This window comes from Camelus dromedarius, chromosome 31 (genome assembly GCF_036321535.1).
Source record: "Camelus dromedarius isolate mCamDro1 chromosome 31, mCamDro1.pat, whole genome shotgun sequence".
NCBI lineage: Eukaryota > Metazoa > Chordata > Mammalia > Artiodactyla > Camelidae > Camelus > Camelus dromedarius.
The window spans coordinates 5687504-5712522 of NC_087466.1; the positions used below are offsets into that span (position 1 = coordinate 5687504).

At 49.0% G+C, this 25019-nt stretch overlaps 2 protein-coding genes across 3 annotated transcripts in view; both read left to right on the top strand.

The window, feature by feature from the left end:
- The first annotated feature begins 1797 nt into the window (after positions 1-1797).
- Positions 1798-14041, top strand: NIPSNAP1 (nipsnap homolog 1). The gene is made up of 10 exons (XM_031443024.2): positions 1798-1924; positions 6542-6669; positions 6787-6832; positions 7079-7173; positions 9087-9157; positions 9303-9443; positions 9752-9783; positions 10141-10235; positions 11410-11493; positions 12804-14041. Exons 1-10 carry the CDS (start codon positions 1827-1829, stop codon positions 12866-12868), a joined length of 855 nt encoding a protein of 284 aa, XP_031298884.1. The 5' UTR covers positions 1798-1826; the 3' UTR covers positions 12869-14041.
- Positions 14042-14829: 788 nt separating this feature from the next.
- Positions 14830-25019, top strand: part of THOC5 (THO complex subunit 5) — a 28805-nt gene continuing 18615 nt past the window's right edge. For both annotated transcript variants that reach the window (XM_031443022.2, XM_031443023.2), the window contains exons 1-7: positions 14830-14900; positions 16560-16691; positions 18091-18234; positions 19165-19278; positions 19428-19525; positions 21374-21520; positions 22940-23054. In XM_031443022.2, the coding sequence (XP_031298882.1) occupies positions 16596-16691; positions 18091-18234; positions 19165-19278; positions 19428-19525; positions 21374-21520; positions 22940-23054 (714 nt within the window). In that variant the 5' untranslated portion in view covers positions 14830-14900; positions 16560-16595. The remainder of the gene's footprint in view (positions 14901-16559; positions 16692-18090; positions 18235-19164; positions 19279-19427; positions 19526-21373; positions 21521-22939; positions 23055-25019) is intronic.

Genomic DNA, 25019 nt, shown 5'->3' on the forward strand with positions numbered 1-25019 from the left:
TTGATAATTCGAACCCATTTCTCCTCGGGGGCCCTTTCACATACTATGTACACATTGCTTCCTCTGCCTGAGGCTCTCCTTGCCTTGCTCCCTTCTGGCAAACTCTCCCTGCTCAGCCTTTAAAGCTTAGGTACAAAGTCAGGCCGCCTGTGAGGCCGGGTGGAGATGGTCACACCCACCTCCACGCCTGCCACACTTTGTTCCTCCACCGCATGACACCAGTGACATCTTACTTGCTACACATCCATCTACCTGTCTGGGCTTTTCCTAAGTGGCTGCATCCAGGAACCCTCCAATCATGCTGACCCCAGAATGAGGAGCCCACTCCCTTTTAGTCCCTCTGATGAACCCAAGGGGCAGCTGGGCTCGGCTGTGTCTCTAACCCCTCTTGGGACTCTTCTTTGCTAACACAGGGAGCAGGCCTCAGGCTCAGAGCCTTCTGCCTTGGCCACAAGGCACCAGCCATACTGTTACCCTCATTGCATTTATTTTGATGGTTCTGCCTGGGTATGATAGATGATTTGGGTTTTTCATTTATCACGATGATACACAGTTTCCTTTTTAAATAAATCATGCAAAGAATACATGTTCATTGTAGCAACTTTAGAAAACACAAGAAAAAAAATCGTAGTTCATGCCTCACTTCCTTATAGAGGTTATCATTGACCCTCAAAGTCTATATAGGACCTTGCTTTTTCTCTTCCCTTCTCCCCGCCTTAAGTCCTCATAGCTCCCCATACTTCTTTATAGCCTGTATTGTAATTGGCAAGAATATTTTTGTATATATTTTTCACTCCTCCAGTTAATATTTCATATGTCAGGCAGGAGAGGGGATGGGAGGGGTAGGCCTAAGGCCTCTGCCCTGGAGGTCAGTACCAATTTGATTTTATCTCCCCCGCCAAGCCTTAAAACCCAAGAGGGCTAGGGGTGTGTTGTTTTGGCCACCTTTGGTGTCCCATAGCTTAGCACAGGGCCTAGCCAGGTGGCTTCAATATTTGCTGAAGGGATTATAGAATTAAAGCCTGCCCTAACTCCTCCACCCCAAGTCCACCTGGAGGGGACTACCAACAGCGTAGGCATCTGTGGTGGACATTCTTTTGGGGAGGGGTGGTGTACGCACATATCCAGTCTTTCTGGAAGCTCTTAGGCTCGTGGGGTCTGCAGGTTCTTTGCTCCTGCTAAGGTCTGTGACTTGGGGGATTGCAGGCTGAAAAGGGAGTCTTCTGGAAGTTAGGCAAAAGAGCTAGTTAGAGCAGAAGGGCATGGGGCCCCAGAAGGCCAGGCAGAGGTAGTAGTAGGGATGGAAAGGGAAAACGAGGTGATGGAGAGAAAGCATCCCTGCAACCCGGAGCCTTGTCCATCTGTCTTAAATTGTTAGCAGTTTGTTCCTTTGATAATGTGACAAATGCTACATGTGGACTTCCCCCCCACCTCCGCAGGAAAACACACAGGTGCACATACCTGAATAGGATTTCAGGGGTCTTACTGACCCTCTGCCCCTCATCCTTGAATACCCTGTTAAGAACCCCTGATCATTGTTCAATGCTCCCATTTTACCGAGGTGGAAACTAAGGCCCAGAGCGGGCAAACGGTTTGCTCATGGTTACAGAGCAAGGCAGTAGCAGAGCTGCAGGGGCTCAGAGAACAAGCGCCCTGACCTCTGCCCGGCATCTGCGTTTGGGGGATGCACGGAGACAACGCCCACCTGCCCGGGTGCAGAGGGAGGCGGGCGAGCCGGGCGAGCCGGCGGGGCGGGGCTTACTCACGTCCCGCCTCCGCTGCCGGGTTCGGGGGCGGGGCCTTCCTCCAACCTGCTCGGCTCCAACATGGCTCCGCGTCTGTGCAGCATCTCTGCGGCGGCACGGCGGCTGCTGGGGGGCCCAGGGCCCCGTGCCCGGGATGTTGCGGCTGTGGCTGCGGCGCGGTACGAGCCGGGCCGGGCTGGGGCGGCGCGTGGGAGCGGGGCAGAGGTGGGGGCCATGATCTGGGCCTTGGGGGATGGGCAGAGACTCGGGCTTGTTATCTAGGGGTTAGAGGCGGGGGCAAAATCTAGGCCTGGGGAAGAGCTCTGGGCCAAGAATGGGGGAGGTGGGAGAGGCATGCGCAGGGGCTTTGTCTTAGTGGGTGGCTCTGGACAGAGAATGAAAGATGGGGTGAATGCGAGGGGCAGGTCCTGGGTCCTGGAGAGTGGGAGCAGACAGAGGCAGGAGGAGTGGACGCTTTCCAGACCTTTGCGGTAAATTGTGAAACAGCACCCGCTGGGGGCTTCTAGGAGGGCCAGCCCCTCCCCTGGGAAGTTCTCGGGGGAAGAGATACAGGGAACAGTGGGAGATCCCCAAGGGCCATGGCTTCACAGATCCTTTGCTCCCCAACCCTGAACGTTACAAGTGGGGCAAAGGAGGCCTAAAAAGGGATGGGAGTTGCCCAAGGTCACTCCTCCAGCAGCCCCGTGGCAGCGCAGGGTGTGAACCCAGGTCTCCTGACACCCCTGTGCTCTTTGCACAACTGGTGGCCTCCTGGCAGAGGGAGGCTGGCTGGGCCGTGGGCTGAGCCTGGGCTTTTGTTTGATCCCTGCTCTGGCCTGAGGCAGGGCGGGGGGTCCCTCCTGGGTCTCCAGCGAGCCCTGTACTTCCCCCATCTCTGCCCTTAACCACCCTGTACACACTGGCCTGCCTCTCCCACTAGACCATCACCTCATTTTTCTGTTTCCCCAGCCCCTGGCACAGGGCTCAGGACAGCATATGCATAAGAACATTTGCTAAAGTGAGGGCACCTGTCCCCCCACCTGTGGAAAGGAAGCAGGGGTCTGCCCAGCAGCCCAGGTGTGAAGGGGCAGACTTCTCTTAGACCTAGCCCGTGTCTTGAGCAGTTTCTTTGCGAGCCCTTCGTAATGTCAGAGCTAAAAGAGCTTTGGGGAGGTCATCTTCTGTGAGCCTCTTGTTTTCCAGATGAGGAAATTGAGGCTGGGGGCGGGACCTTCCTTCCCCAGGGTTACAGAATTGGTTGGTGGTAGAGCGCTTTGTGTGATGACTGTCCAGAGACCAGAAAAGGAGCCTGGGGCGTAGAGGCAGACTGCTCCTCACTTACCTGCTCCATGGCCTTGAATAAGGCACCGAACCTCTGTGATCCTTGGTTTCCTTCTCTGTAAAGTGGAGATGGTGATCCCTGCCGGGATTATTTGCAGGATTGCTGTGAAGGGACTTGGATTAATACTTAATCAAGTCCCTCAAGGACTTGCTGCTTTGAAGTTACTTATGCTCTGGTCTCACCTTGGATACCTGGAACATCCTCTTCTGCCAACCTTCACTCTGCCCCATATGTCTCTGGCATCACGGAAGGGGCCAGCAGCAGCCCCTCTGGCCTCTGAGCTTTGGGGGCTACTGGGGTGTACACAGTATGGGCTTTGACATCAGATGGCCCTGGATTGAATCTTCATGGCCATTGATGATTGCCCTGGAATGAGGCATCTCTGAGCCTCATTTTTCTCAAAAACATATTGTGAGGATTAGTTCTTAGCACGTAGCTAGTGCTCAACAGACAGCAGCTGTTACTGCTTCATCAGTAACCCTGTTGTTAACAGAACTTTGTAGTTCTTGTGTTTCTTCTGAAGACACAGTTCTAGAACAGTAAGCAGAAACGTGGCCCCTTTTCTAAAGTCAGCCAACTAAATTCAGTGGAGTGTTTCCGAACGTGCATGGAGCCAAGCTTCTTAGTGCATAAATCTAGAACATTCTGAATCAGTTTCGTGTAGGGAGGCACCAGTCTGCTGATCCCTTATGGCAGTGCAAATGTGTCTCTAAAGTTCTTGTCTGGGACAAATATTTATTGAGCAACGTCTATACCAAGAGCTTTGTGCTAGGTACCCTGGGGGATGGAAGGACATGGCTTCCCATGTGGCTGGAGAGACAAGACACATTCACATGAAAATGATGAAGAAACTGAGGGGGAAATAGGAGAGGAGTTTTTATGGAAGGAGATGAACTGGTTTTCCTAGGCCTAAGAGGCATTCTTAATATAGTTTAAATACCAGAATGTTTGGTGTTTCTCAGATGATTTACTGAGATTACATTTTTAAAAAAAGAAAAAGAAATTGGGACTGTTTTAGAGCAGTGACTCTCAAACTTGAGTATGCCTCCAAATCCCTTGGTGAGCTTGTCAAAACCCAGATTTCCAGGCCTACCCCCAGAGGTTCTGTTGCAGTGTGTCTGGGATGGGACCTGAGATGTTCTAACAAATTCTCAGGTGATGCTAACGCTAGAGAATCTTGGCTCTACGGTCACCAGATTTAAAAGAGAATTGCCCCTGGAAAGCTTGGCAAAACAGATTAGAGCTCTATTCCCAAGTGGAGACATCCAGCCCTGGTTTTATAGGCAATAGGGAGCCATAGAAGACTTTTGAGTGGAGGAATAGCATCACAAAAGTGATGCTTTACAAAACTGATGGGCAGGTTAGGAAAAAGAGTGAGAGAGTGGGAGCCAGGAGATCCATTAGGAATCTATTAGGAAGTTAGGTAGGAACAGTGGTATTAGCCACGCCTCTCTCTAACAGGCCTATCCTAATGCCCGTATTTTACAGGTAAGGAAAATGAGGCTCAGAGAGATGAAGCTGAGCTGGGATTAGTCCTGGATTTGTCTTTGCTTGTAAGCACTAATTCTCCTGGTAGTGGTGAGGATGGAAAGGGCCCCTGAGTCCTGAGTCCACACTCTGAGCCAAGGCCTACCTTTTCTTTCCTTTCTTACCACCTCCCAGATTTCATCTGTTCCAGGCTCTGGGATACAGCAGGGATACACAGGCCAGGCTAGACCCCTGTCCTCCTGGGGCTGTTTCCAGTGGGGGACCATAAACAAGGCACATAATAAACAAAAAATTCTATCATGTGTTAGAAGGAGCTATGAGAAAAGAGAGTGCAGGCTGAGAAGGGTTGGGGAGTTCATGGACAGAATGATGTAATCTCACTGAGAAAGTGCAATTGGAACTCTGGAAAAGGTGAACGTACGGATGTTAGCTTCAAGTTCAGAGCCTGCTGTGGGATCTTCCTGGGACTTGTAGAAAAGATCTTTAGAGATAGGCTGCTCTTTTGACACCTGGAAAAGCTGAGACCCGTAGGCGGGAGAGATTAGAGAGTGGTGCGAAGACACGGGAGCCCCTCGGAGCTCCTGGACCCCAGCTCACTCCCCAGCTCCCCAGGTCCCATGCTCTCTCTTCAGGCTATTTATCTTGGTCAGTTTTGATGTTAATAAATTACTCAAAACCCAGTCCTGGAGCAAAGGTCTTGGTGGACAAATAGTAGGAGTTGCTGCACTCCCTGTCACCACCCTTCCCGGGGGAAGCCGCCTCTCTGCATTCAAACCAAAGGTCAGGTCCCTCTGCCAGTGACTTTGTTAAAAACACCTCCTTCAGGGCTGGAGGTGTATAGCTCAGTGGTAGACTGCATGCTTAGCGTGCACAGGGTCCTGGGTTCAATCCCTAGTACCTCCATTAAAGAAAAAAAAAAGAAGAAGAAGATTTACTACCTCTGTCAGCCTGAAAATAATCCCTACTCCTGCTGGGGCTTTGTTTGGGTAGGGCAGTTATGATCTGACAGGACCTGGTGGTTGGTCCCCCTGCTCTGAACAAGGCACATCATTCATTCATTCATTCTCACAACAACCTAGCTGAGGTACACAGGGCAGCTATACTGGGCATTGAACCTAAGACCTCGTGCATGGTAAGCATGCGCTCTACCACTGAGCTGTACCCTCCCCCCTTCTATCTGCCTTTATCTGCCACATTTGCCCTGGAGATTTGGAGACTGGCCAGATCTCCTCCTCGGTAGAGCCTGCCCAGACTTCCAGGGGTCAAGTTCAGGCTCACTCAGCTGGGCTCTCCCAGAGACCTCTGGCTGTGACTGTGTTCCAAGGTCCACTTCTTTTGTGACCTCCTCAAGGACAAAGCATATTTGTCTTGGGCTCTCCATTTGCGGGAGCTGGGATCGGTCCCAGGCCAGGTGTAGTGTGAACGCTGGGGAGGACGGTGAGTGCAGCCTTCTCGTCAGAAGGGACAGAAATTGCAAAGGAAGCACGGAGTGAAAGAGCCTGGTGTGTTCCGGGAGAGGCATACCTGGAGCGCGGGATACACAGGTCCGGGGGGACAGGAGGGGAGGGGAGGCTGACAAGGTAGGTTGAGCCATCAAGGGCCTTGGACATCAAGCAGGGAGGGGATTGGGGTTGATCCTCTTGGCAAGGAGCTGCAGTTGTGTGGTCTAAGTGGAGGACCCCTTGGAAAGGGGTGAAGTGGAGGCAGGGAGGCTGGAGAGAGAGGTGGGAGGTGGGGCTGCCTCTCCTGGCCTCCTCAGGCTCTGCAGAGCTTCAAGAAGCGAACTGGGCAGCCAGGATCTCTGTAGAAGGAACCAGGTCTGCTCAGCTGGCTCCAATGACATGGAATCTTCTGGAGCTGCCATGAGATTCTGTGGCCCCATTCCCAGAAATGTGGGTCACCAGCCTGGGGGATCAAGCGCCTCAGCAGATGGAAGCATGTCCCCCTGAACTCCTCTGTCCTGCAGCTTCTATTCCAAGGACAATGAAGGTAGCTGGTTCCGCTCCCTCTTCGTCCACAAGGTGGATCCCCGGAAGGATGCCCACTCCACCCTGCTGTCCAAGAAGGAGACCAGCAACCTCTACAAGATCCAGTGTGAGTGGCTGCTGAGCTGGCTAGCCCACCATCCTGGGGCCTCTAGGAGCCCAGGCCCTGTGTGGCTCCCCCATCCCCCTCCCCACTTCACCTCCCGCTCTCTATCCTCTGTTGCAGTTCACAGTGTGAAGCCCGAGTGTCTGGACGACTACAACAGCCTGACGTGAGCATCCTCCAGCCCCAGCCCCTGCTCGGGTGGGGGACTCTAGCCCAGCCCTGTTGTCCTTGCAGAGATCCAAGGGGCGGAGATTGCAGAGCCATAAGTCCTAAGGACATCTTGTGCGGCCTCTGCTGCTTAGACATGGGGAGCCTGAGGCCCAGCCCAGAGAGCCTGAGTTGGAAGCTTTATCTCAGGGGTCTGGTGGCGGGTGTGAGCCTGCTGCATCTCTGTGCCCTCCTCCCCTCTCAGGGAGGCTGTGCTGCCCAAGCTGCACCTGGATGAGGACTACCCCTGCTCGCTCGTGGGCAACTGGAACACATGGTACGGGGAGCAGGACCAGGCAGGTGAGCTGCCCACCTCCCCAGCGCCACTGCCACCCTCTCTCTCTGCACAGTGGCTCCCAGAGAGGTCTTCCTAAATGCAGTCTTCACTGCCCTGCTCAGCCGTCTGGGGGTCTCTGACCTCGGGGTGGCCCACGAGGCTCTTGAGTTCTTCCTTGCCCGGCCTCTGGCCTCATCTCACCAGGTCCTCCTGCTGGCCGAGCCATCCCACCTGGAACTTTCCGTTTTCTAGAAGGACAGCTTTTTCCATCTGGTTCCAGGCTGTTCATGCCGTCTTCGTTAGCCTGAAGCATTCTTTCTGCCTTGCCTGCTTTTCCTGGCTCACTCCACTACTCATCTTTTATTCTGGTATAGACATCACCTCCTCCTGGAGGCTTCCTCTGATTTCCTCCACCCACGCTGGGTGAGGCACCTGTTCTTGCCCCACAGTCCCCAGGACTTGCCTCTTCACAGCCCTGATCATGTGTCCTGTTCTGTCAGTCTCCCCATGTAGGTGGTAAGTTCTAGGAGGGTGGGGCCCCTACCTGTCTTTCTTCACCCCTGAATCCCCACTGTGCAGCACATATTTGTGGAATAAACAGGGATTCTGGTGTGAGCTGGCTCCTTACAGCTTCCCAGGGCTGCCCCCAGCACGCCCCATCCCACCCCAACATGTCCACTTCAGCTGGCACCAGCTGTGAGGACCCACACATGAACTGGATCACTCACAGCATCCCAGCCACTCAGATGGACCTTGGCATTTTGATCTGCACGGTCCAGGAAGCTAGCCAGTAGTTACATATGCCAGTAGTCAAATATATAGCTATTTAAATTTAAATTGGGTAAAGTTAAATAAAATGAAAAGTTCAGTTCCTCAGTCACACCAGCCACATTTCAAGTGCCCACTAAAAGAAACAGGAGGCTCGTGGCTGCCATCTTGGACTGCTTAGCTGTGGAACATTACCACCATAGTAGAAAGTCACTTTGGACAGTGCTGATTAGACTGCACACAGCAGAGGGAGGTCCTCTGGAGCAGCCTGGATAGGGGGTCCTCTACGCGTCTCTTGAACACTCCCAGAAGCCAGGAGCTCACTCCCTCATAAGCCAACCTGTCTCACCCTTCAATAGCTCAGATCCTTCGTATTTGTCTAGGGGCTGGGATTGGGCCTGCCTGCCTGACCCTTTGGGGACCTTCCTCCCTTGGCTCCCAAGCACAAGACTGTTTCTTTCTTCTCTTCCACACTAACGAGGTTTCTTTATTATTGGAAGGTGTATTAGGGCTTTCCTAGCACTGCCATAACAAAGTACCAGTTACCAGGGGGCTTAAAGCAACAGAACTCTATTCTCTCATGTTCTAGAGCCCAGAAGTCTGAAATCAAGGTGTTGGCAGCGCCATGCTCCCTCGGGCTCTAAGGGAGAATCTTTTCTTCCCTCTTCCAGCTTCTGGTGGTTGCTGGAAATCCATGGCATTCCTTGGCTCATGGATGCATTGCTCCAATCTCTGCCTCCTTAGTCACATGGTGTTCTCCCTGGGTGTCTGTCTTCACATGGTGTTGCCCTCTGTGTCTGGGTCCCAATCTCCCGCTTCTTGTAAGGACATCAGTCATTAGGGCCCACCCAATGTGACCTCGCCTTAGCTCGATTATATCTGCAAAGACCCTACTTCCAAATAAAGTCACATTCTGAGGTTTGGGGCAGGTATGTACTTGGGGGTGGGGTGGGGACACTCTTTAACCCAGTACAGAGGCTGTGATAAAAAATGTGAATGGTACAAACAGTCTTCCATGAAAAGTAAGCCTTCCTCCTGCCCGCGATGCCCAGGCCTCAGTTCCAGGCCGCAGACTTCCCCCCGTTACATACACACCTAGCCAGCTTTGGGGTAAGCAGGGCAGGGTCCCGCAGCCCCCTGACCCGTACCTTCCTCCCACCCTTAACAGTGCACTTGTGGCGGTTCTCAGGCGGCTACCCAGCCCTCATGGACTGCATGAACAAGCTCAAAAACAACAAGGTACGTCGGCACCCATGCGGCAAACCTCTCTGGGTACCGGTTCTGGCTCAGCCCTGTGCTAGGGGCTGCCTCCGCCACCGCGTGGGACACACTTCCAGGGTTGGGGCACTTCCCAGCCGCTGTACCCAAACCGCTGTGCCCACAGGAGTACCTGGAGTTCCGAAAGGAGCGGAGCCAGATGCTGCTGTCCAGGAGAAACCAGTTGCTCCTTGAGTTCAGCTTCTGGAACGAGCCACAGCCTAGAGCCGGCCCAAACATCTATGAGCTGAGGACGTACAAGCTCAAGGTGCCTCCCCCTCCAGGTCCCCACCTGCCTCCCACCTTCCTTGCAGCAGTGCTGCTTTCCAGGTACCTGGAGGTGAGCAGGCCTTGTGCCCCAGCACCTAGACTGGGGCTTCTGGCCTATCCCTCCTTCCGGGCTCAGAACACAGGTGTGTGCATACATGTGCACCTGGGTGCGAGTCAGGGCCCCTGAATGAGGCAAAGCAGCCCCTGGGGCTGGGGAGACGTGACAGTTTCCCATCTTCACCCAATAGTGATGCTTGAAATCCCAGGTGGGGCTCATTCCCACCTTCTCCTCTGGTTCTCTTTCAGCCAGGAACCATGATCGAGTGGGGGAATAACTGGTGAGTGGCAGTGCCAGGAGTGGGGGTGGGGGACCCTGCCCACCTGTCCCTCCAAGGCCCCTGGTGGGTCACCTTCCCCAGGGTACTCTGGCAGGGAACCTGGCATTCTCTGCGCCTCATGGATCCAGGAGAAGGTGATGGTCCAGCCAGGGGGTGGGGACCCTCTAGAGGATGGTGGTTGCACACCTAGGCAGTGGCTGCACCTCCATCCCCCTGTTACCCAATCACTGCTGAGAGCTGAGGGCCCAACCTCAGGCTTCTCCCTTGATGTGCAACTGAGAAACCAGCCTGGGGACACCTCACAGGGCCCTCTGCACTGGCCCTGGCCTCTGCCCCACACTCTTCTGCCATCCCTAGGGCTCGGGCCATCAAGTACCGACAGGAGAACCAGGAGGCAGTGGGCGGCTTCTTCTCGCAGATAGGAGAGCTCTACGTGGTGCACCATCTCTGGGGTAGGTGGGGGACCCTCCAGGAGCCCTCTGTGGTCCCCTTTCTCCACTGTCACTCTACATCGACAGTGAATACATCAGTGCTCTTATGGAGTTTATGTCCTAGGAGAGGGAGACACTACCTCCAACATAAACTAACAAAAATGATAATTTCAGATTGTTACAAATACTGAAGAGACAGGGAGAAATAATGAAGAAAAACATGGGTACCTTCATTGGCTTGGATAGACGAAGAAGCCCTCTCTTAGGAGGTAAAATGTAAACCCAGCTAAAGGATGAGGAGTCCGATGTGAGTTGCCAGCGAAGGGTGTTCCAAGTAGCAGGAACAACATGTGCAAAGGCCCTGTGGTAGGGAAGGGCCTTCAGGGTTTTGAGGAGTGCTAAGGAGGCTGGTGTGGAGAGGGTAGAGAAGAGGGTGGGGAGGTAGGGGTGGGCTAGATTAGGCTGGGCCTTGAAGGCCATTGGGTTGAGTTGAGATTTATTCTAAAGGCAACAAGAGACTGCTGCAGCCTTTTAAGCAGCATGACGTGACCTGATTTGTGTCCTAATATGATTCCTCTGGCTGCTGTTTGCTTTGTTGAGAGCACTTTGTAGGGGAGCAAGAGAGGGAGTGGGGCATCAGGAGATGGTTATACTAGTTCAGGTGGGAGAGGATGGTGGCCTGGCCTAAGGTGGTGGCTGTGAGGATGCCAAGAAACCCACAGATTCATTGGTCTGGAGGTGGAACCAGTGGGACTGGTGAGTGAATTATCTGTGTGGGGCGAGGGAGGGAGCGAGGACTCCAGAACTCCCAGACAGGATCCTGCTTGAGCAGCTGTGTATCGCGTGCTGAGACCCTTGAAGGAGCAGGTTGGAGAGGTCAGGAGTATAATTTTGGTCCTTGGAAGTGTTATATTTGAGACGCTGACACATCTGAGTGGATATGCCAAGTGGACATCAGATATACGAGTCTAGAGCCCAAGGAAGAGTTCTGGGCTGGAAATAGACATTTGGGAGTTGTCAACAAGTGTACTAATTGGATGAAATTGTCAAAGCAGGCAGTGTTTGCTAACATCTGGAGGTATCCGGGGAGGAAGAGACTGCAGGGCAGTGTTCGGAGCAGTGGAAGGAGGGCCTCGTGCTGGGTACAGGATCAGATCCTCTGTGCCCAAGGAATGAGTCTATGCCTTCCCCACAGCCTATAAAGACCTGCAGTCCCGGGAGGAGACCAGAAACGCTGCCTGGAGGAAGAGGGGCTGGGATGAAAATGTCTACTACACAGGTGAGGTCAGCTGGGTTCTTGGAGGTCATCTGCCAGGAGCCCCATCTGAGGATGGAATCCCCTCTGCAAGGAGATCTAGCCTCCCTTGACTACCTCCAGTGATGGGGAACTCACTTTCAAGACAATGAGTTACTAGGTTCCTATCTTGGTGGCATATTCCACATGATGCAGGCCATCCTAGGTGAGCTCTCAGGGTCAGTAACACAGCCAGGCAGTCCCTGCCTCAGAAGTGTCATCCTTGAGCACACAGTGTCACCTTGGGCGTGGTTCTTAGCCTCACTGATGCTGTTTTCCATCTGTAAGATGGTGGTGGTGATGGTGCTCCACAGAGGGCTGGAGGGAGGGTTCCAGGAGCTAATTGATGACAAGTGCTTTGCTCAGACTCTGGCCCAGAGAAAGCACACAATGGGTTTTTTTCAAGCAAGTTTTTTGCTTAGTGTTCACCGCTTTGCTGGGATCCCTGAGAACCACCTGGAGTCAGTAGGTGCTGATAGAGCCCTCAGTGTGTGCCGGGGACAGTCATGGGTGGTGGGGTTGGGATGTGAAGGATGAACAGGAACCTATCCCCGCCCTTAAGGAACTTATAGCTGAGTTTCCACACTTACCAACTGGTGTGCGGGAGAATGCGTCTCCTGAAGGAGCCAGCAGGAGCCTCGCTCTTCAAAGCATGGTGACAGTGTCAGCATCCCCTGGGAGCTTGTTAGAGATGCCGAATCTCAACCCCCTCACTCATCCCAGTAAATCAAAATCTGCACTTGAACAGGGACTGTAGGTAATTTGTAAACATGGTAAAGTTTAACAGCTCTGAGCAGGGGGGGGGGGGGGGGGTCTGACCTACTTGGTGACCTTGGGCTGACCCCCTCTGGACTGCAGCGTCCCCATCTGTAAAATGAGTCAGTTCAACTAAATTGGTGTTTTTCAAACCTTAGCCCCTTAAGGACACCCTTCCAGTTTACTTCTGCTACAATTATTTTCCAGATATTTTTCTTTGAATCTCCCTACTTTGATCTTCACTTAGCTTTGTCTTACGCAGTAATACATGTGAAATCACTTCTTAACTATGCTAGTTATTTTTTCACATACACAGGGAAACAAATGTATAATTATGAACAAATTTTAAGTCACATTTCATCACAACCTAAGACCCCTCATAGCCCACGATTTGGGAGACCTGGTGCTCTCCATGGGTCATTCTGGGAGAGCAGTGGGATTCTCCCTGTCTCAGCATCCCAGGCCTCCTCCTTCAAAGGCCAGTTTGGGGTGTTGGCTCACCTCAGCCCCCTCCTTGACCTCTGCCTCTCTCTCTGCAGTCCCCCTGGTGCGACACATGGAGTCTCGGATCATGATCCCTTTGAAGATCTCGCCTCTCCAGTGATGCTGCTCCTGCCTCCACCTCCTTCTCTCCCCTCCCTCAGGGTAGCCACAGACAGAGGAGTTCCCGGTCCTGCTGTTTCGGTTTTCTCTCGGATCCTGTGGACTCTGGGGGGTAGTGCTCAGCTCGGACAAGAGGGAGCTGAAGGATAATGGGTTTCTGAGGACTTGCAGTCTGCCCAGACCCTGCCCATCTTCCCCGCCCACCCCTTCCCCTGTGCTAGAAGCAGGGTTTTTGTTGTTGTTGTTGTTGCTTTTTGTTGTTGTTGTTGTTGTTTTAGAAGCAGTTTTTAATTTCTCTGAATGAAGAATAGTAACCTTTTATATCTTTTCACATTCCCCCCTAAGATTCTTCATCTTAAGGCCACCAGTCTACTGTCATCATCCTGGAAATCCTCAGTTTAGCTTTAATTGCACAAAGGGTTGTGTGTCCAGTGGCTAGAGGTGGGGTGGGAAGGGAGGAGATCAGACCAGGCCAGGCTCTCAGGAATTCCCTGGTCTCCACTGGGCTACGCACTTGCTGGACAGTCTGAGCCAAGACCCTCCAGCTGGAGAAAAGCCTAGAACTGCCTCAAGAAACAAAAGGGAAAACTGTCAAGTTAGCAAAGTCATCAGGACCTCTATATATTCCACCCAGAAAGGCTGGGAAAAGGAATGGGAGCTGGGAAGGATCTGGGGAGGGAAACAGAACAAGAACCAAGAATGTAGAACTTAGAACTCAGAACTTGGGTTTCAACTGTAGAATCTGGACAACAGAATTGGGAAGATAGAATAGGGGTGACAAAAGACCACTTGGGAAGGAATTCCTAATACAAGATACTTGTAGAGAGGCCCATCTCTTTCTCCCCATGTAATGAGGTTGAGAACTTGAGTCATTCCAGCCCTTTTGTGCAGGGAGTGTGTCCGGCCCTCCCTACTTCCTTCCTGCAGGCAAAGCTATGGGCTATGTCCTGTATTTCCCTCACACCGCATTCCTTTACTCCCTCTTCACATTTTATCAGCCCAACCCTCATTCTCCTGGGCCATAGGATATGTGGAGTGGGGTCAATGACTTTGTAGGGGAGCTTCTTCAGTGACCCTCACACCTCATGAACCTCTGGGTAGCTTGATTCTGCCTCCCTTTCAGGAAAATTTGTGCTGGAGTCGCTGATGGAACCAATTAAATATTTACTATAAAGCACGGTGTCTTTTCTTCATTTGCAAGGAAATTTGGCAGGTGCCTGAGGCAGGGCCAGTTTCCCAGGCCCACCTGGCTGGTCTGCCCCACTGGAGGGTTCGTGTTTCCTGAGCTGGCAGGGAGGGCCTCCCGCTATGGCAGAAGGAAATGCACTGCATAACCAGGGATTCAGGGCATCTGTTTTTCTACCTCCAGGTAAGTAGGGTTTACACCAAAAGCCCTGAACCTTTCGTGTACTATTCATACCAGGGGCAGAAAACACTATTAGAGTTGTGACTCTGCCTTGAATAAATCAGGCCCCAAAGGGGGACATCACTAATGCACCTGTGGGGATAAAAATAAGTGTAAGGTGGAATTAATGCTCTCCCTGACTTGCTGCCCTCACTAGTGTGGGATGTTAGGGTGGAAATGACGGTTTAGAATCCAGGTTATGGAAGCAAATCCACAGGGGTCCAAATCTTGTCACTACCACGCTCCTGTGTTGTCCTGGGCGTGCGACAAACTCATTCAACAAGTACTTGGCTGAGGGTCTACTAGTTGAAGAAAGAATGAGCGAGGCACATAAGAATCTTCGCCCCTCCAGCCTTGATTCCTGGGTTTCAGAGCGCAGCGTGAGGCTACTGGCCGGCTGGGAAACGGCCTGACAATCCACGTACTGACCTCCCCCTTTCCCCTCGGCCGCCCAGCCGCTGCCTGCACCCCTTGCCGGTGGGTTGGGACCCTCCGCGGTTGCTTCCGGCCTCCGCGCCCCACTTCCGGTCGGCCGCTCCTTCCTTCCGCTTCTCTATGGTGCGCGGGCTGCAGAGTCCGTGACGCCGGAAGCGGCTCGTTCCCCGGGACAGGTTCTAGGAGCCGTGAGGTAGGAGGGGGCCGGGGTGGCGGGGCCGCGCTGCAGAGCGGGGCGGGACAGGGAGGGGCGCGCCGGGACTGAGGTGCGGACCCCCTGAGGGCGTCGCCGGGCTGGAGTCCGACCCAATTCTCCGTCCTCATTCCGCGAGGACCCTGGCTGCTCACCGCCGCGCTCTCAGTTTCGTCCTGTGGAAAATGTTGGCTGCAGCCTCGTCAGGCCCCACAGTGCAGCCTCTAAATGACCTCGACGACGGTGACAGTGGCGATAGCAGCTCACGTTTACTGTGCGTGTATGTGCGCCAGGCACTATTTACTGTGATGCTTAAGTCAGGTTTTCCCACACTTCACGCCTTTCTGGTCCCATCTTTATGGGTTTTGCGAAAGCAACTTACCGCGTACGGCTGTTTACTAAAGGTTTTTAACCGAGTCACTTTTTAAATTTAAATTGATTTAAAAGAAAAGTTTAAGTCTTTACCATAAATGGAAAGCTTCTTTCACTTGTTCTATTCCGAAGGTAATGATAAAATTTTAATGTATTTAATATGAAAACAGGTCCTTGTTAATAATTGTGGCTAGATTTCATTGTCAAAGGCTCTGAGACAGTCCTTTTGTTAACAAAGGAGCATTGGCATTCGTAGATGTTAAAGGCAGATTCGATAAATGAGACGTTCTTGAGACAATCAGAAGTTTCTAAAAACAATGGAAAGGGACTGACTTTCTCCTTAGGTGTTGAGCAATGTCAGTCACCCATGTGTCATTAAAAGCCCCACTCCCACGTCCTCTTCCTCACCTTCCCCAGTGGAGTGCCTCCTGTGTTCATGTCCACAACAACCCCTGGTAGAGATGGCTGTTCTGATCTGTGAGGAAACAGACCCAGAGAAAAGTGAAGGGACTTGTCCCAGGGCTCAAGGGGCAGAGACTCCAAGACAGGGCTTCTCTGAGTCTACTCTGATGAGGTCCTGACTCCCTCAGTAAGTGTTGGTGACATTCACTAGGAGAGGGGGAGAGTGCTGCCCACTTCTGGGGCCTCTGGTCACAATCAGTAGAAGTGACAGATGGAGGCTGCTTTGTGACCCTAGAGCCCCATGAAATTAGGTTCTGTTCTTTTAAATTTTGGGGTCAACCAGGGAGTTGATGGCATCACCAGATAACATGGTGGCAAAACCATAAGACACAGTAATGTAGTTGTCAAGAGCACTGATGTGGCATGGCTTTAGCGTACTAGCCATGTGACCTTGGGCAAGTCATTCACCTTCCTGACCCTCAGTGTTCTCATCTGTAAAATGGTACTTGTTTGTATCTGAGAGCATCCCTGTTATAAGGACCAAATGAGAATATACCCATGAAGTGCTTAAATCGAGGTCCAGCACACAACGATCAATCAGTAGTATTGCGGCTTACATGCCTGACTGAGAAGTTTGGTCACTGGGGTGGTATTGGTGCCCTTAAAGGAGATGGAGTTGGAGAAGATGAGTTCATTTTGGACAGGCTGAGAGATGATCCCCCTTTTTCCAGAGGATTAAACAGGCTTTGAAAGATTGAGTGACTTTTCTTGAGTTGCTGAGAGTATAAGCGGCCAGAACTGCTAGTTAGACTTCAGTTATCCTGACTCCAGGGAAATCTTCAGTTCCAACTCTGGAAAAGCTCAGATGTTTTCTCCTTCGAACAGGTCTCTGCTGTTTCCTCCTGAATTCACCAAACAGCCATGTCATCAGAATCGAGCAAAAAACGGAAGCCCAAAGTGATCCGAAGTGATGGAGCTCCATCTGAAGGGAAGCGTAATCGTTCTGAAACTGAACAGGTGAGATCAGCCAGGGCTGCCGTGCTACTGAGAAATTGCCGCTCATGGCCGAGTACCTGACTGTGGGTTTGCAGTAGCTGAGGGTCACATTCACAACCTCCCAGGTGGCCTCTGCTTGACCAGATGCCTGGAATTCCCTTGCCTGTTTGAAACCTGAGTATCCATGTTACATTTAGCTGCAGCATCCCAAGAAGCACCAAGCCTATATTAGGCATGATTAGTGCCTGAACAAAGAATGTCTTCTAGTATAATGTGTGTCTCTAGTTCTCCTGATGGTCAGAAAAATGCAGTCCATCTGCAGCATGCCACTAGAGCTCTGGGGATGTGGCATCCCTGGGATGCTGCTGAGACAGTACCAGAACCATGTACCCAGAGAACCTCTTGTATGGCCTGAGTGTTCGTGGTCAGCAGGTTCTTTTCCTTTTGTTGTTTCTCTGTCCTGGAATTTGTCAAGCTAATTTATGATGTAACAGTTTGATTGATTGGTTGGTTATATTTTTTGTTTGTTTTTTAAATGAGAATAGAGCAACACACCAGCTTAAATTTAAATAGAAGAGAATGCTTTCCTCAGATTTAGGAAATTAAGATTAATAAAGAACCTTATCCTTTGGGGGACCATTGATTCTGATTCACTCTCTTTTTTGTTGTTAAATTGAGGTATAATTGACATATAACATTATATTAATTTCAGGCGTACAACATAATCATTGATATTTATTTTGTGATCACCGTAGTTAACATCCGTTACATTACATAGTTACAGAATTTTTTTTCTTGTGATGAAAACTTTAAGATCTACTCTCTTAGCAACTTTCAAATATACAGTACAGTATTACTAACTGTAACTGACTCTCTCTTAAAGAGATGTGTTCTGTTTACTCCAAAGGCTGGGAGACCAGTTAGGATGTTTTAGTAGTTTCTACAAAAGGATATTTAGTTTCTACAAAAGCTTGATTTGACCATCTACATCTGATGAATTCTGGTTCATCTATATGTAACCATTTTGATGGAGATCTGTATTGGGATGGGAAATTACACTAAATAGCATGAACAATGTGATACCATTTTATTTAAAAATAAAATTCGTATTTATCTGCTGTATTAATAATGAATTTATTTCAGGCTGGGAGGTGAGATTATAGGCAATTTTTCATTTTGTTTTTGACACTCCTCACTATGTTCTGAATCTCTGACACCAAGCACATATTGCTTTATAATCAGAAAGAGGAAAAGAGGAATTATTTTTCATTTTGAAAAGAAGAAGAACATTTGATTTGAGGACCAGATTCTTTAGAGACCTGATTTGAGGCTTCATTGTTACTGATCTCAGCCAAGAGTCCCTGGTTCCAACAGGGAGACTTTTACCCCCCACCCAAGGCCTGAATCCTTGCCTCCACAGGAAGGTAAATACTACAGCGAGGAGGCTGAGGTGGACCTGCGGGACCCCAGCAGAGACTACGAGCTGTACAAGTACACGTGCCAGGAGTTGCAGAGGCTCATGGCTGAGATCCAGGACCTGAAGAGCAGGGGAGGCAAGGATGCGGTAAGGAGTGGGACCAGGTGGACATGGACCTGGTGAGTCTGCATGGAGGGACCTGTTTCACACCTATCAGAGCCTTTCCTGATATCAGTCTTATGTCCTGCCATGATCAGGTGGCTGAAGTCTAGGGGCTCCAGACACCTGCCTATTAATTTATTATAACATCTCCACCCAATCACCAATTACAGTCATGAAAGTACAGGATAATGAATTTTTTTCACAACTGTAATTTGATAATTCACCCAAATAATATTTGTTAAGTGCTGGGCATTTTACTGGGTATGGAGAGATAATAGTCCATGTCAGTCACCCTTACTGTACAAAGATAGATATGTACAAGTAAACCATAGAAACCAAAAGCTAAATTGTTAATATTAAATAAATAAATAAATGAGGCTTCAGGGCAAAGAAACGAAACAGTGTGACTGAAAACTAGATGGATAAGTTCAAAGCAAAATAATCCATATTTTTCCAGGAATCTCACTTGTTTGTGCTTATACTGGGAAATATTGTTAAGATTATTACATCCTATCTAGTTTACTGCAGTCAGGCTTTACAGCTATAATTCTATTTTCATTTGTTCTGTAATGTTATTTACAGGGGTCAAATTGTATGGCGTGACGTTGCTATCATTTGGATCTTTGTGTGAGATGTGTAAGGACAGCTATTAATTGTGTATTGGCTGCACTTGCTCTATCTTGAATTCCTGTTACTTTGGTCCAGGCAGAAATTGTTTTTTTTTTTTTGCCTGGGAACCCTAAGCATTTCCCTAATACCATCATCCTTCCATTTCCCTCTGACACTTCTTATGGTTCTGAGCTCCTTCCAGTGTTTGTTTTTGACCCTGGATAAGGCTGGGTCAGCAGTGAAGGGCTGAAGGAAGCTGAGCCAGCACCTGTTGTCAAGGTCTTTATCAGTTTTCTTTGCCTGCAGGCAGTTGAGATTGAAGAACGGAGGATCCGGAGCTGTGTGCATTTTATGACTCTAAAGAAGCTTAACCGCTTAGCCCACATCAGGTTGAAGAAAGGAAGAGATCAGACCCATGAGGTAGGAGATGAGAGGTTTAGCCCTTCTCCTTCCTCCTCCCCACCCCCTCCCTGATCCCCTTTACCCCTTATCTGAGTTTGCTGCTGCTCTGCTTTGCCCCACCCCACCCTGACGTGCCCCACTCACCTCTGACCTTGTCCTCCCTTCAGGCCAAGCAGAAAGTGGACGCCTATCATCTGCAGCTCCAGAACCTGCTGTATGAGGTGATGCACCTGCAGAAGGAGATCACCAAATGTCTGGAGTTTAAGTGAGTTTTGGAGCTATGGGCTTTGGCAAGATGGTCTGTTGGTAATTGCTTTTTCCTGCATAGCTCACTGTGAGCCAGTCTCTTTAAAAAGAAGTCAGATGAGCTTGGAGACCACAGGACCTGGGAGAAGGGTGACTGGATCACTTGGAGTGGGAGAATTGGAAGCAGTAGTTTCAGGCTGCACAAAGAATCTCAGAAGTCTGTCTGACCCTTTTGAGTTTTGAGCTCTGAATCTGGTGAAAAGTAGTCATCTCTCGCCAGCAGGGAGAGCCTTTGCATTACTGGTTTGATTCCCAAGCACTTTGTATGGGGCCAGCTCACTTCTCATTACATCCTTTTAACCTCTTGGCCCAGCTTTCCTGTCTGAAGTTCTAACAGTTCATTTTTGCAGATGGATTTCATTCTTTGAAACCTGAACTTCTTGCTAAGTGACTGCATTTAGGTGAACAAACTATATAGTTTGTCGGTGTCCTTCAGCTGTGATGCCTCTCGGCAAATCCAAGCTGAGAGATGTGAAAGAGGAGTAGACAGAACAAGAGAAGAGAATGTGTTCTTGCTTGATCAGACCTATTTGTGCAAACTGAAGGGAGTCGGTTTTTTTTTTTTTTTCGTAATAAACTTGGGATAAGAGGAGCCATATTAGACATAGTATCTGGTGTATTTTTAATAATAATGACAGTGATTTTTGAGGGATGTGTATCTGCTCCACAAATTCATCCATGTAATGATAGCTACATAGTAATGGAGGTGAAATTCACATCAAGTACCTGAGTTAATAGTATTGTACAATTGTCACTTTTCTCGGTTTGGTAATGTATTAGTGGTTACAGAAGATATTATCATTAGGGGAACCTGGGAGAAAGGTACACGGAAGAAATAAACTTCAGTGTACAACTCAAAAGAAGTTTCAAAAATAGCACTATTTAAAAATTTTTAAAGGTATAAAAACGTAAGAATATGATGCCACACCTGTAACCATTGTTCAGATGAAAGCCAACAGTCGCAGAATACAGCAGAACTTGGGCCTGTGCGGAGGCAGGGGACCACGTGGAAGGATCCTGGGCCCTGAAATCACATGGCCTGGGTTCATATTCCAGCTCTGCCACCTCCTGACTGTGTCGCCTTGGGCAGCCTGCTTACAGATGGAAGCCTCTGTCTCATTTGAAAAATGGAGATAAAAGTCCCCATCTCATAAAGTTATTGTAAGAATTAAGTGAGGTGAGAATGGCATACTGGGTGCTTAATACATGGCAGCTCCTATTACTACTTTCATCTGTCTACCACCTGGCACTGCTGTGTTAATGCGGCAAAGAATATTGGATTTCTTTCCTTTCCTGCACGTGTGTCGCTATACGTGCAACAGTTAAAGCTGCTAGATCTTTGCCCACCGGGTCATACCATGTTGGACCTTCCCCCATGCTATGGTTAGACAGTTAACATTTTGAACTTCAGCATAGACTCTTAGGTTTATTCCTGTTAAAGGGCATTTCTTGGTTTCAATCTGACAGTCTAGGTCTAGACGACAGTGTTTTTGCCTCTTTTAAGTTCTTAGCTCTCTTGCACAGTGTGGAGAGGTCTGTACATTTGATAAGCATACTTTCTAGGTCTTTTCACTAAGTCGTGGATGAGAAGTTTGGGCAGCAGGGATAAGGATCCTGTGACATGTTGCCACCGGCACTTTTCACACTGAAACTTCTACTAATGAGCGTTTGCTGAGAAGACTGGATTTCAGGTTTCCAGTGGCTGTAGACTAGGGCTAAGTGGACGTACACAGGGAGCATTGTGGGTCTGCTTGCGCCATGGTTTGGGTTTCGGAGACAGACCTTGACATCTAGTTTTTGCCGGCAGGTCAAAGCACGAAGAAATTGATCTGGTCAGCTTGGAGGAGTTTTATAAGGAGGCTCCTCCAGATATCAGCAAGGCGGAAGTCACCATGGGAGACCCTCACCAGCAAACCCTTGCACGTCTGGACTGGGAGCTGGAGCAGCGGAAAAGGTAGTGTTTCCTCCTTCCTAACCTTGTTAACTTGTGCAGACATGGACCTTTATCCTTGAGGGACAGTGCTTTGTCATGACCCAGGATCAGACAGCAAAGCCAAAGCCCTGTAGAACCAGCAGAATAGTCTTCTAAGACCAAATCCCATTTTGTGATTAATTGACACTTAGTGATTCAGGCTTGACCTACTGCATCATAAGTGGAGTTGGAATTGCTTGAGGCTGCTAAGAAAGTTGGAGTAACCTTTCCTTTAAAATTTTAATACCTACGATCTACATACCTTTTATACCATAAATCTATTTTTTTAATCTTTCCCCCCACCTATCAGCATATTCCTGTGGTATTACAGAGCTTTGCAAACATTATTTTAGAAGGTTGTACAACATTCCAGTGTAAACTGTAAGTCACATAATTGTTCCCATATTGAATTGGACTTTTAGGTTGTTCGCACTTTTTGCTAACAACAGTAATTCTTTAAGGCACACCTTTACGTATAAAACTTTCTGTACTGATAAAGAGGTTTTATTTATTAACTGTAAATAGAATGTCTACTGTATAATCTAGATCTTTCTTAGAATATGGTGGGGGGTTTTGTTTTGTTTTGTTTTTTTCATTCTGGACTTTTTATGATTGCATCCTTACCATCATGGTGACTTTTTTTTCCTTTCATGTTTGTGCATGAATTCTAGGGCTTTTGATTGGCACATTTACTTTCATTTTCTGTCCGAGAAGCCACTGTTTTTAATCCCTCACCTTTTTCTGTTACTGAGTGTATTTTGTGCCTTTGGTCAACATTATAAATTTAATAAGTACTGAGTCTGATTCTTACAGAATTGGTATCAGTTTTTTAGCAGATCGGCTGGGCTGTCACACCCCTGTCCAGTTCACCATTTGCCCTTGGCTAAGCCATGAGTGTTCCAGTCCTATGGCTCTGGTCTGGAATCCATCCCCACCCTGCGCCAATCAGGGCAGTCTCTGGGCCTCGTTTGGATCCCATAGCTGCTGAGTCCATGTGTTTGTGAAAGTTCTGGGTCTAGCCTCTGAGGCAGGAAACAGAGCAGGAGGTGACACCGGGGTAATCCCTAGTGGCCCTGGGCGTGGCCTCTGAAGCAGACTGGCGTGGATCAGAGGCCAGCTCTGTGCTTGCTCTTAGCTGGATGACCTCGGGCAAGTTACCTACCTGCCTGGGCCTTCGTTTCCTCCTTTGGGGATAAGAAAAGTCCCTGTCTTCCAGGGTTTCTATAGGGGTTAAACGCCATAATGCCTGGAAAGAGTTCTCCAAAGTGCCTGTGCACATAGTGAGTGCTGGGTAATCATTAGCTGTTAATCATGCCTGCTGTCATTAGGTAGATTCTAAGGGTGAACAGGTGGGTTGAGGTGCCCCTTGGGAGCATCATATGCTCTGTCCTCCCCCAACAGGCTGGCAGAGAAATACCGAGAGAGCCTGTCCAACAAGGAGAAGATCCTCAAGGAGATCGAGGTGAAGAAGGAGTACCTGAGCAGCCTCCAGCCTCGTCTCAACAGCATCATGCAGGTGAGGGTCTCCCCACCCACCTCCTCCTAGGCTTTTGCTTTGCCTTCACCACCCAGTGACACATGGCTGACCTGAGGCCACCAGAAGCCACATTGCACTGTGGGTTTTGTTGGCTCTGTTACCCTAATCATTGTTAGAGCACAGCGCAAGTCCTGCAGCGGGTGCGGTGAGGTCGTGTCCTGTGTGGAAGGAGTGCTGGCAGGGTGGGCTCAGGAACACACACACATTCACCCCGGGCGTTTTCTCTTTACCTAGAGCTGCTTCTGGCTAAAACTCTTTCACAGACTATAAGTTTAGTTTACTCCCTGCATGATTTTTACCAGCTCGCAGTCTCCAGGTACCTGAGCATGGTTCCGGGGATATCTGTTAGATCCCCTGACTGCACCTCAGGGGCCAACTGCTCAGCGGATCTGCTTGCTCTGAAAAGAACTGCAGTCATTTGAAAGCCATTAGGTACCTTAGGAGGAAAAGGCCCCACTTTACTTGTAAAATGTGATGTCTCTCTATATAGGTGACCTGATTTTTGTTTGCTTTGTGAAGCCGGATTTGATCTAAATCCTTACAGTTTTATAAAGCAGAGTAAATGGTTAATATGGAGGAACTTTGTAAAAGAACCCTAGAGACATTATAAATTCACTTTTGTCGGATTTGACGAGATCTACATTTCTTGCCAAATGTATGCCTGGAGGCATAGAATTAGAGTTAACAAATAGGCCCAGTAGCACTTCCTATAGGATAAAAAGAAATCAGAAACTAAAAGTTTTGATTGTACTTAATTTTTCCTGTTAATTGGAAGCACTCTAAATGCTCCTAAACAGGGTAGAGGTTAAATAAATTCTTGTTTGGTACAGCCTTACAGCTACGATGAAGTGTGGCTCATTCCGTTACTGAGTGGACAGAAAGATCTGTTGTTAAACAGAAGCAAGTTGTAGAACACAAAATGTAGTCCCATTTGTGTACCTTAATTTACAAAGTATCTGAATGGACTTGTGTATGTGTAAGTCATATATATGCTTAGAAAAACCTGCATTTACCAAATCATTGTTACTTTTGGTGATTGGGAACTGGGGAGTTTTGCCTTATAAACTTGAATACAACTTTTTAAAGCAATGTACATAATTTTATGTACATAAATTTTACATAAAAAGAAGAATACAACTCATAAGTATACATAGAGCTCAGTGTACCTACACACCTGTGGGCACATCTCTGTGAACGCATCCGTGTAATCAGCACCCAAATCAAGAAGAACATTACCAGTTTTCCAGAAGTTACTTTATTCCCCTCCCAGTCACTGTCTTTTCCCACCCCCCGGTAACCATTGTCTTCACTTCTAATGTCATAGGTTAGCTTGGGCTGTTTTTAAACTTACACAAATGGAATTATATAGTATCTACTGTTCTATGTCTGGCTGCTTTTGCTCAACAGTGCATTTATGAGAGTCATCTATGTTGTTGTGAGTACCAGGAGATCATTCATTTTCATTGATGGTTTCGTATTTGATTTTTGGATGTTTTCAGTTTGGAGATACTGTGAATAATGCTTCTAGGAGCCTTATATATGTCCTTTGGTGGTCATGTGTACACATTTCTTTTGAATATATACCCAGGAGTGGAATCGTTGGGTCATAGAGTATGCTGTGCTTGTATTTAGCTTTGGTATTCACTGAAACAGTTTTCTAAAGTGACTGTCCTGATTTATGATATTCCTCCCAGGACCTTGTGAAAGTTCTAATGCTCCACATCCTCGCTAACACTTGATGTTGTCATTTTTCTTGATTTTAGCTATTCTGGAGGTATCTCATGGTTTTAATTTCCGTTTCCCTGGGGACCAGTGACATTGAGCACAGCACCTTTTTTATGCTTATTGGCTTTTGGATTACCTCTTTTGTGAAGGGCCCATTAAAGCATTCTGCTCATTTTTCTGTTAAGTTGCCTGGAATTCTTTATATTTTCAGGACATGTG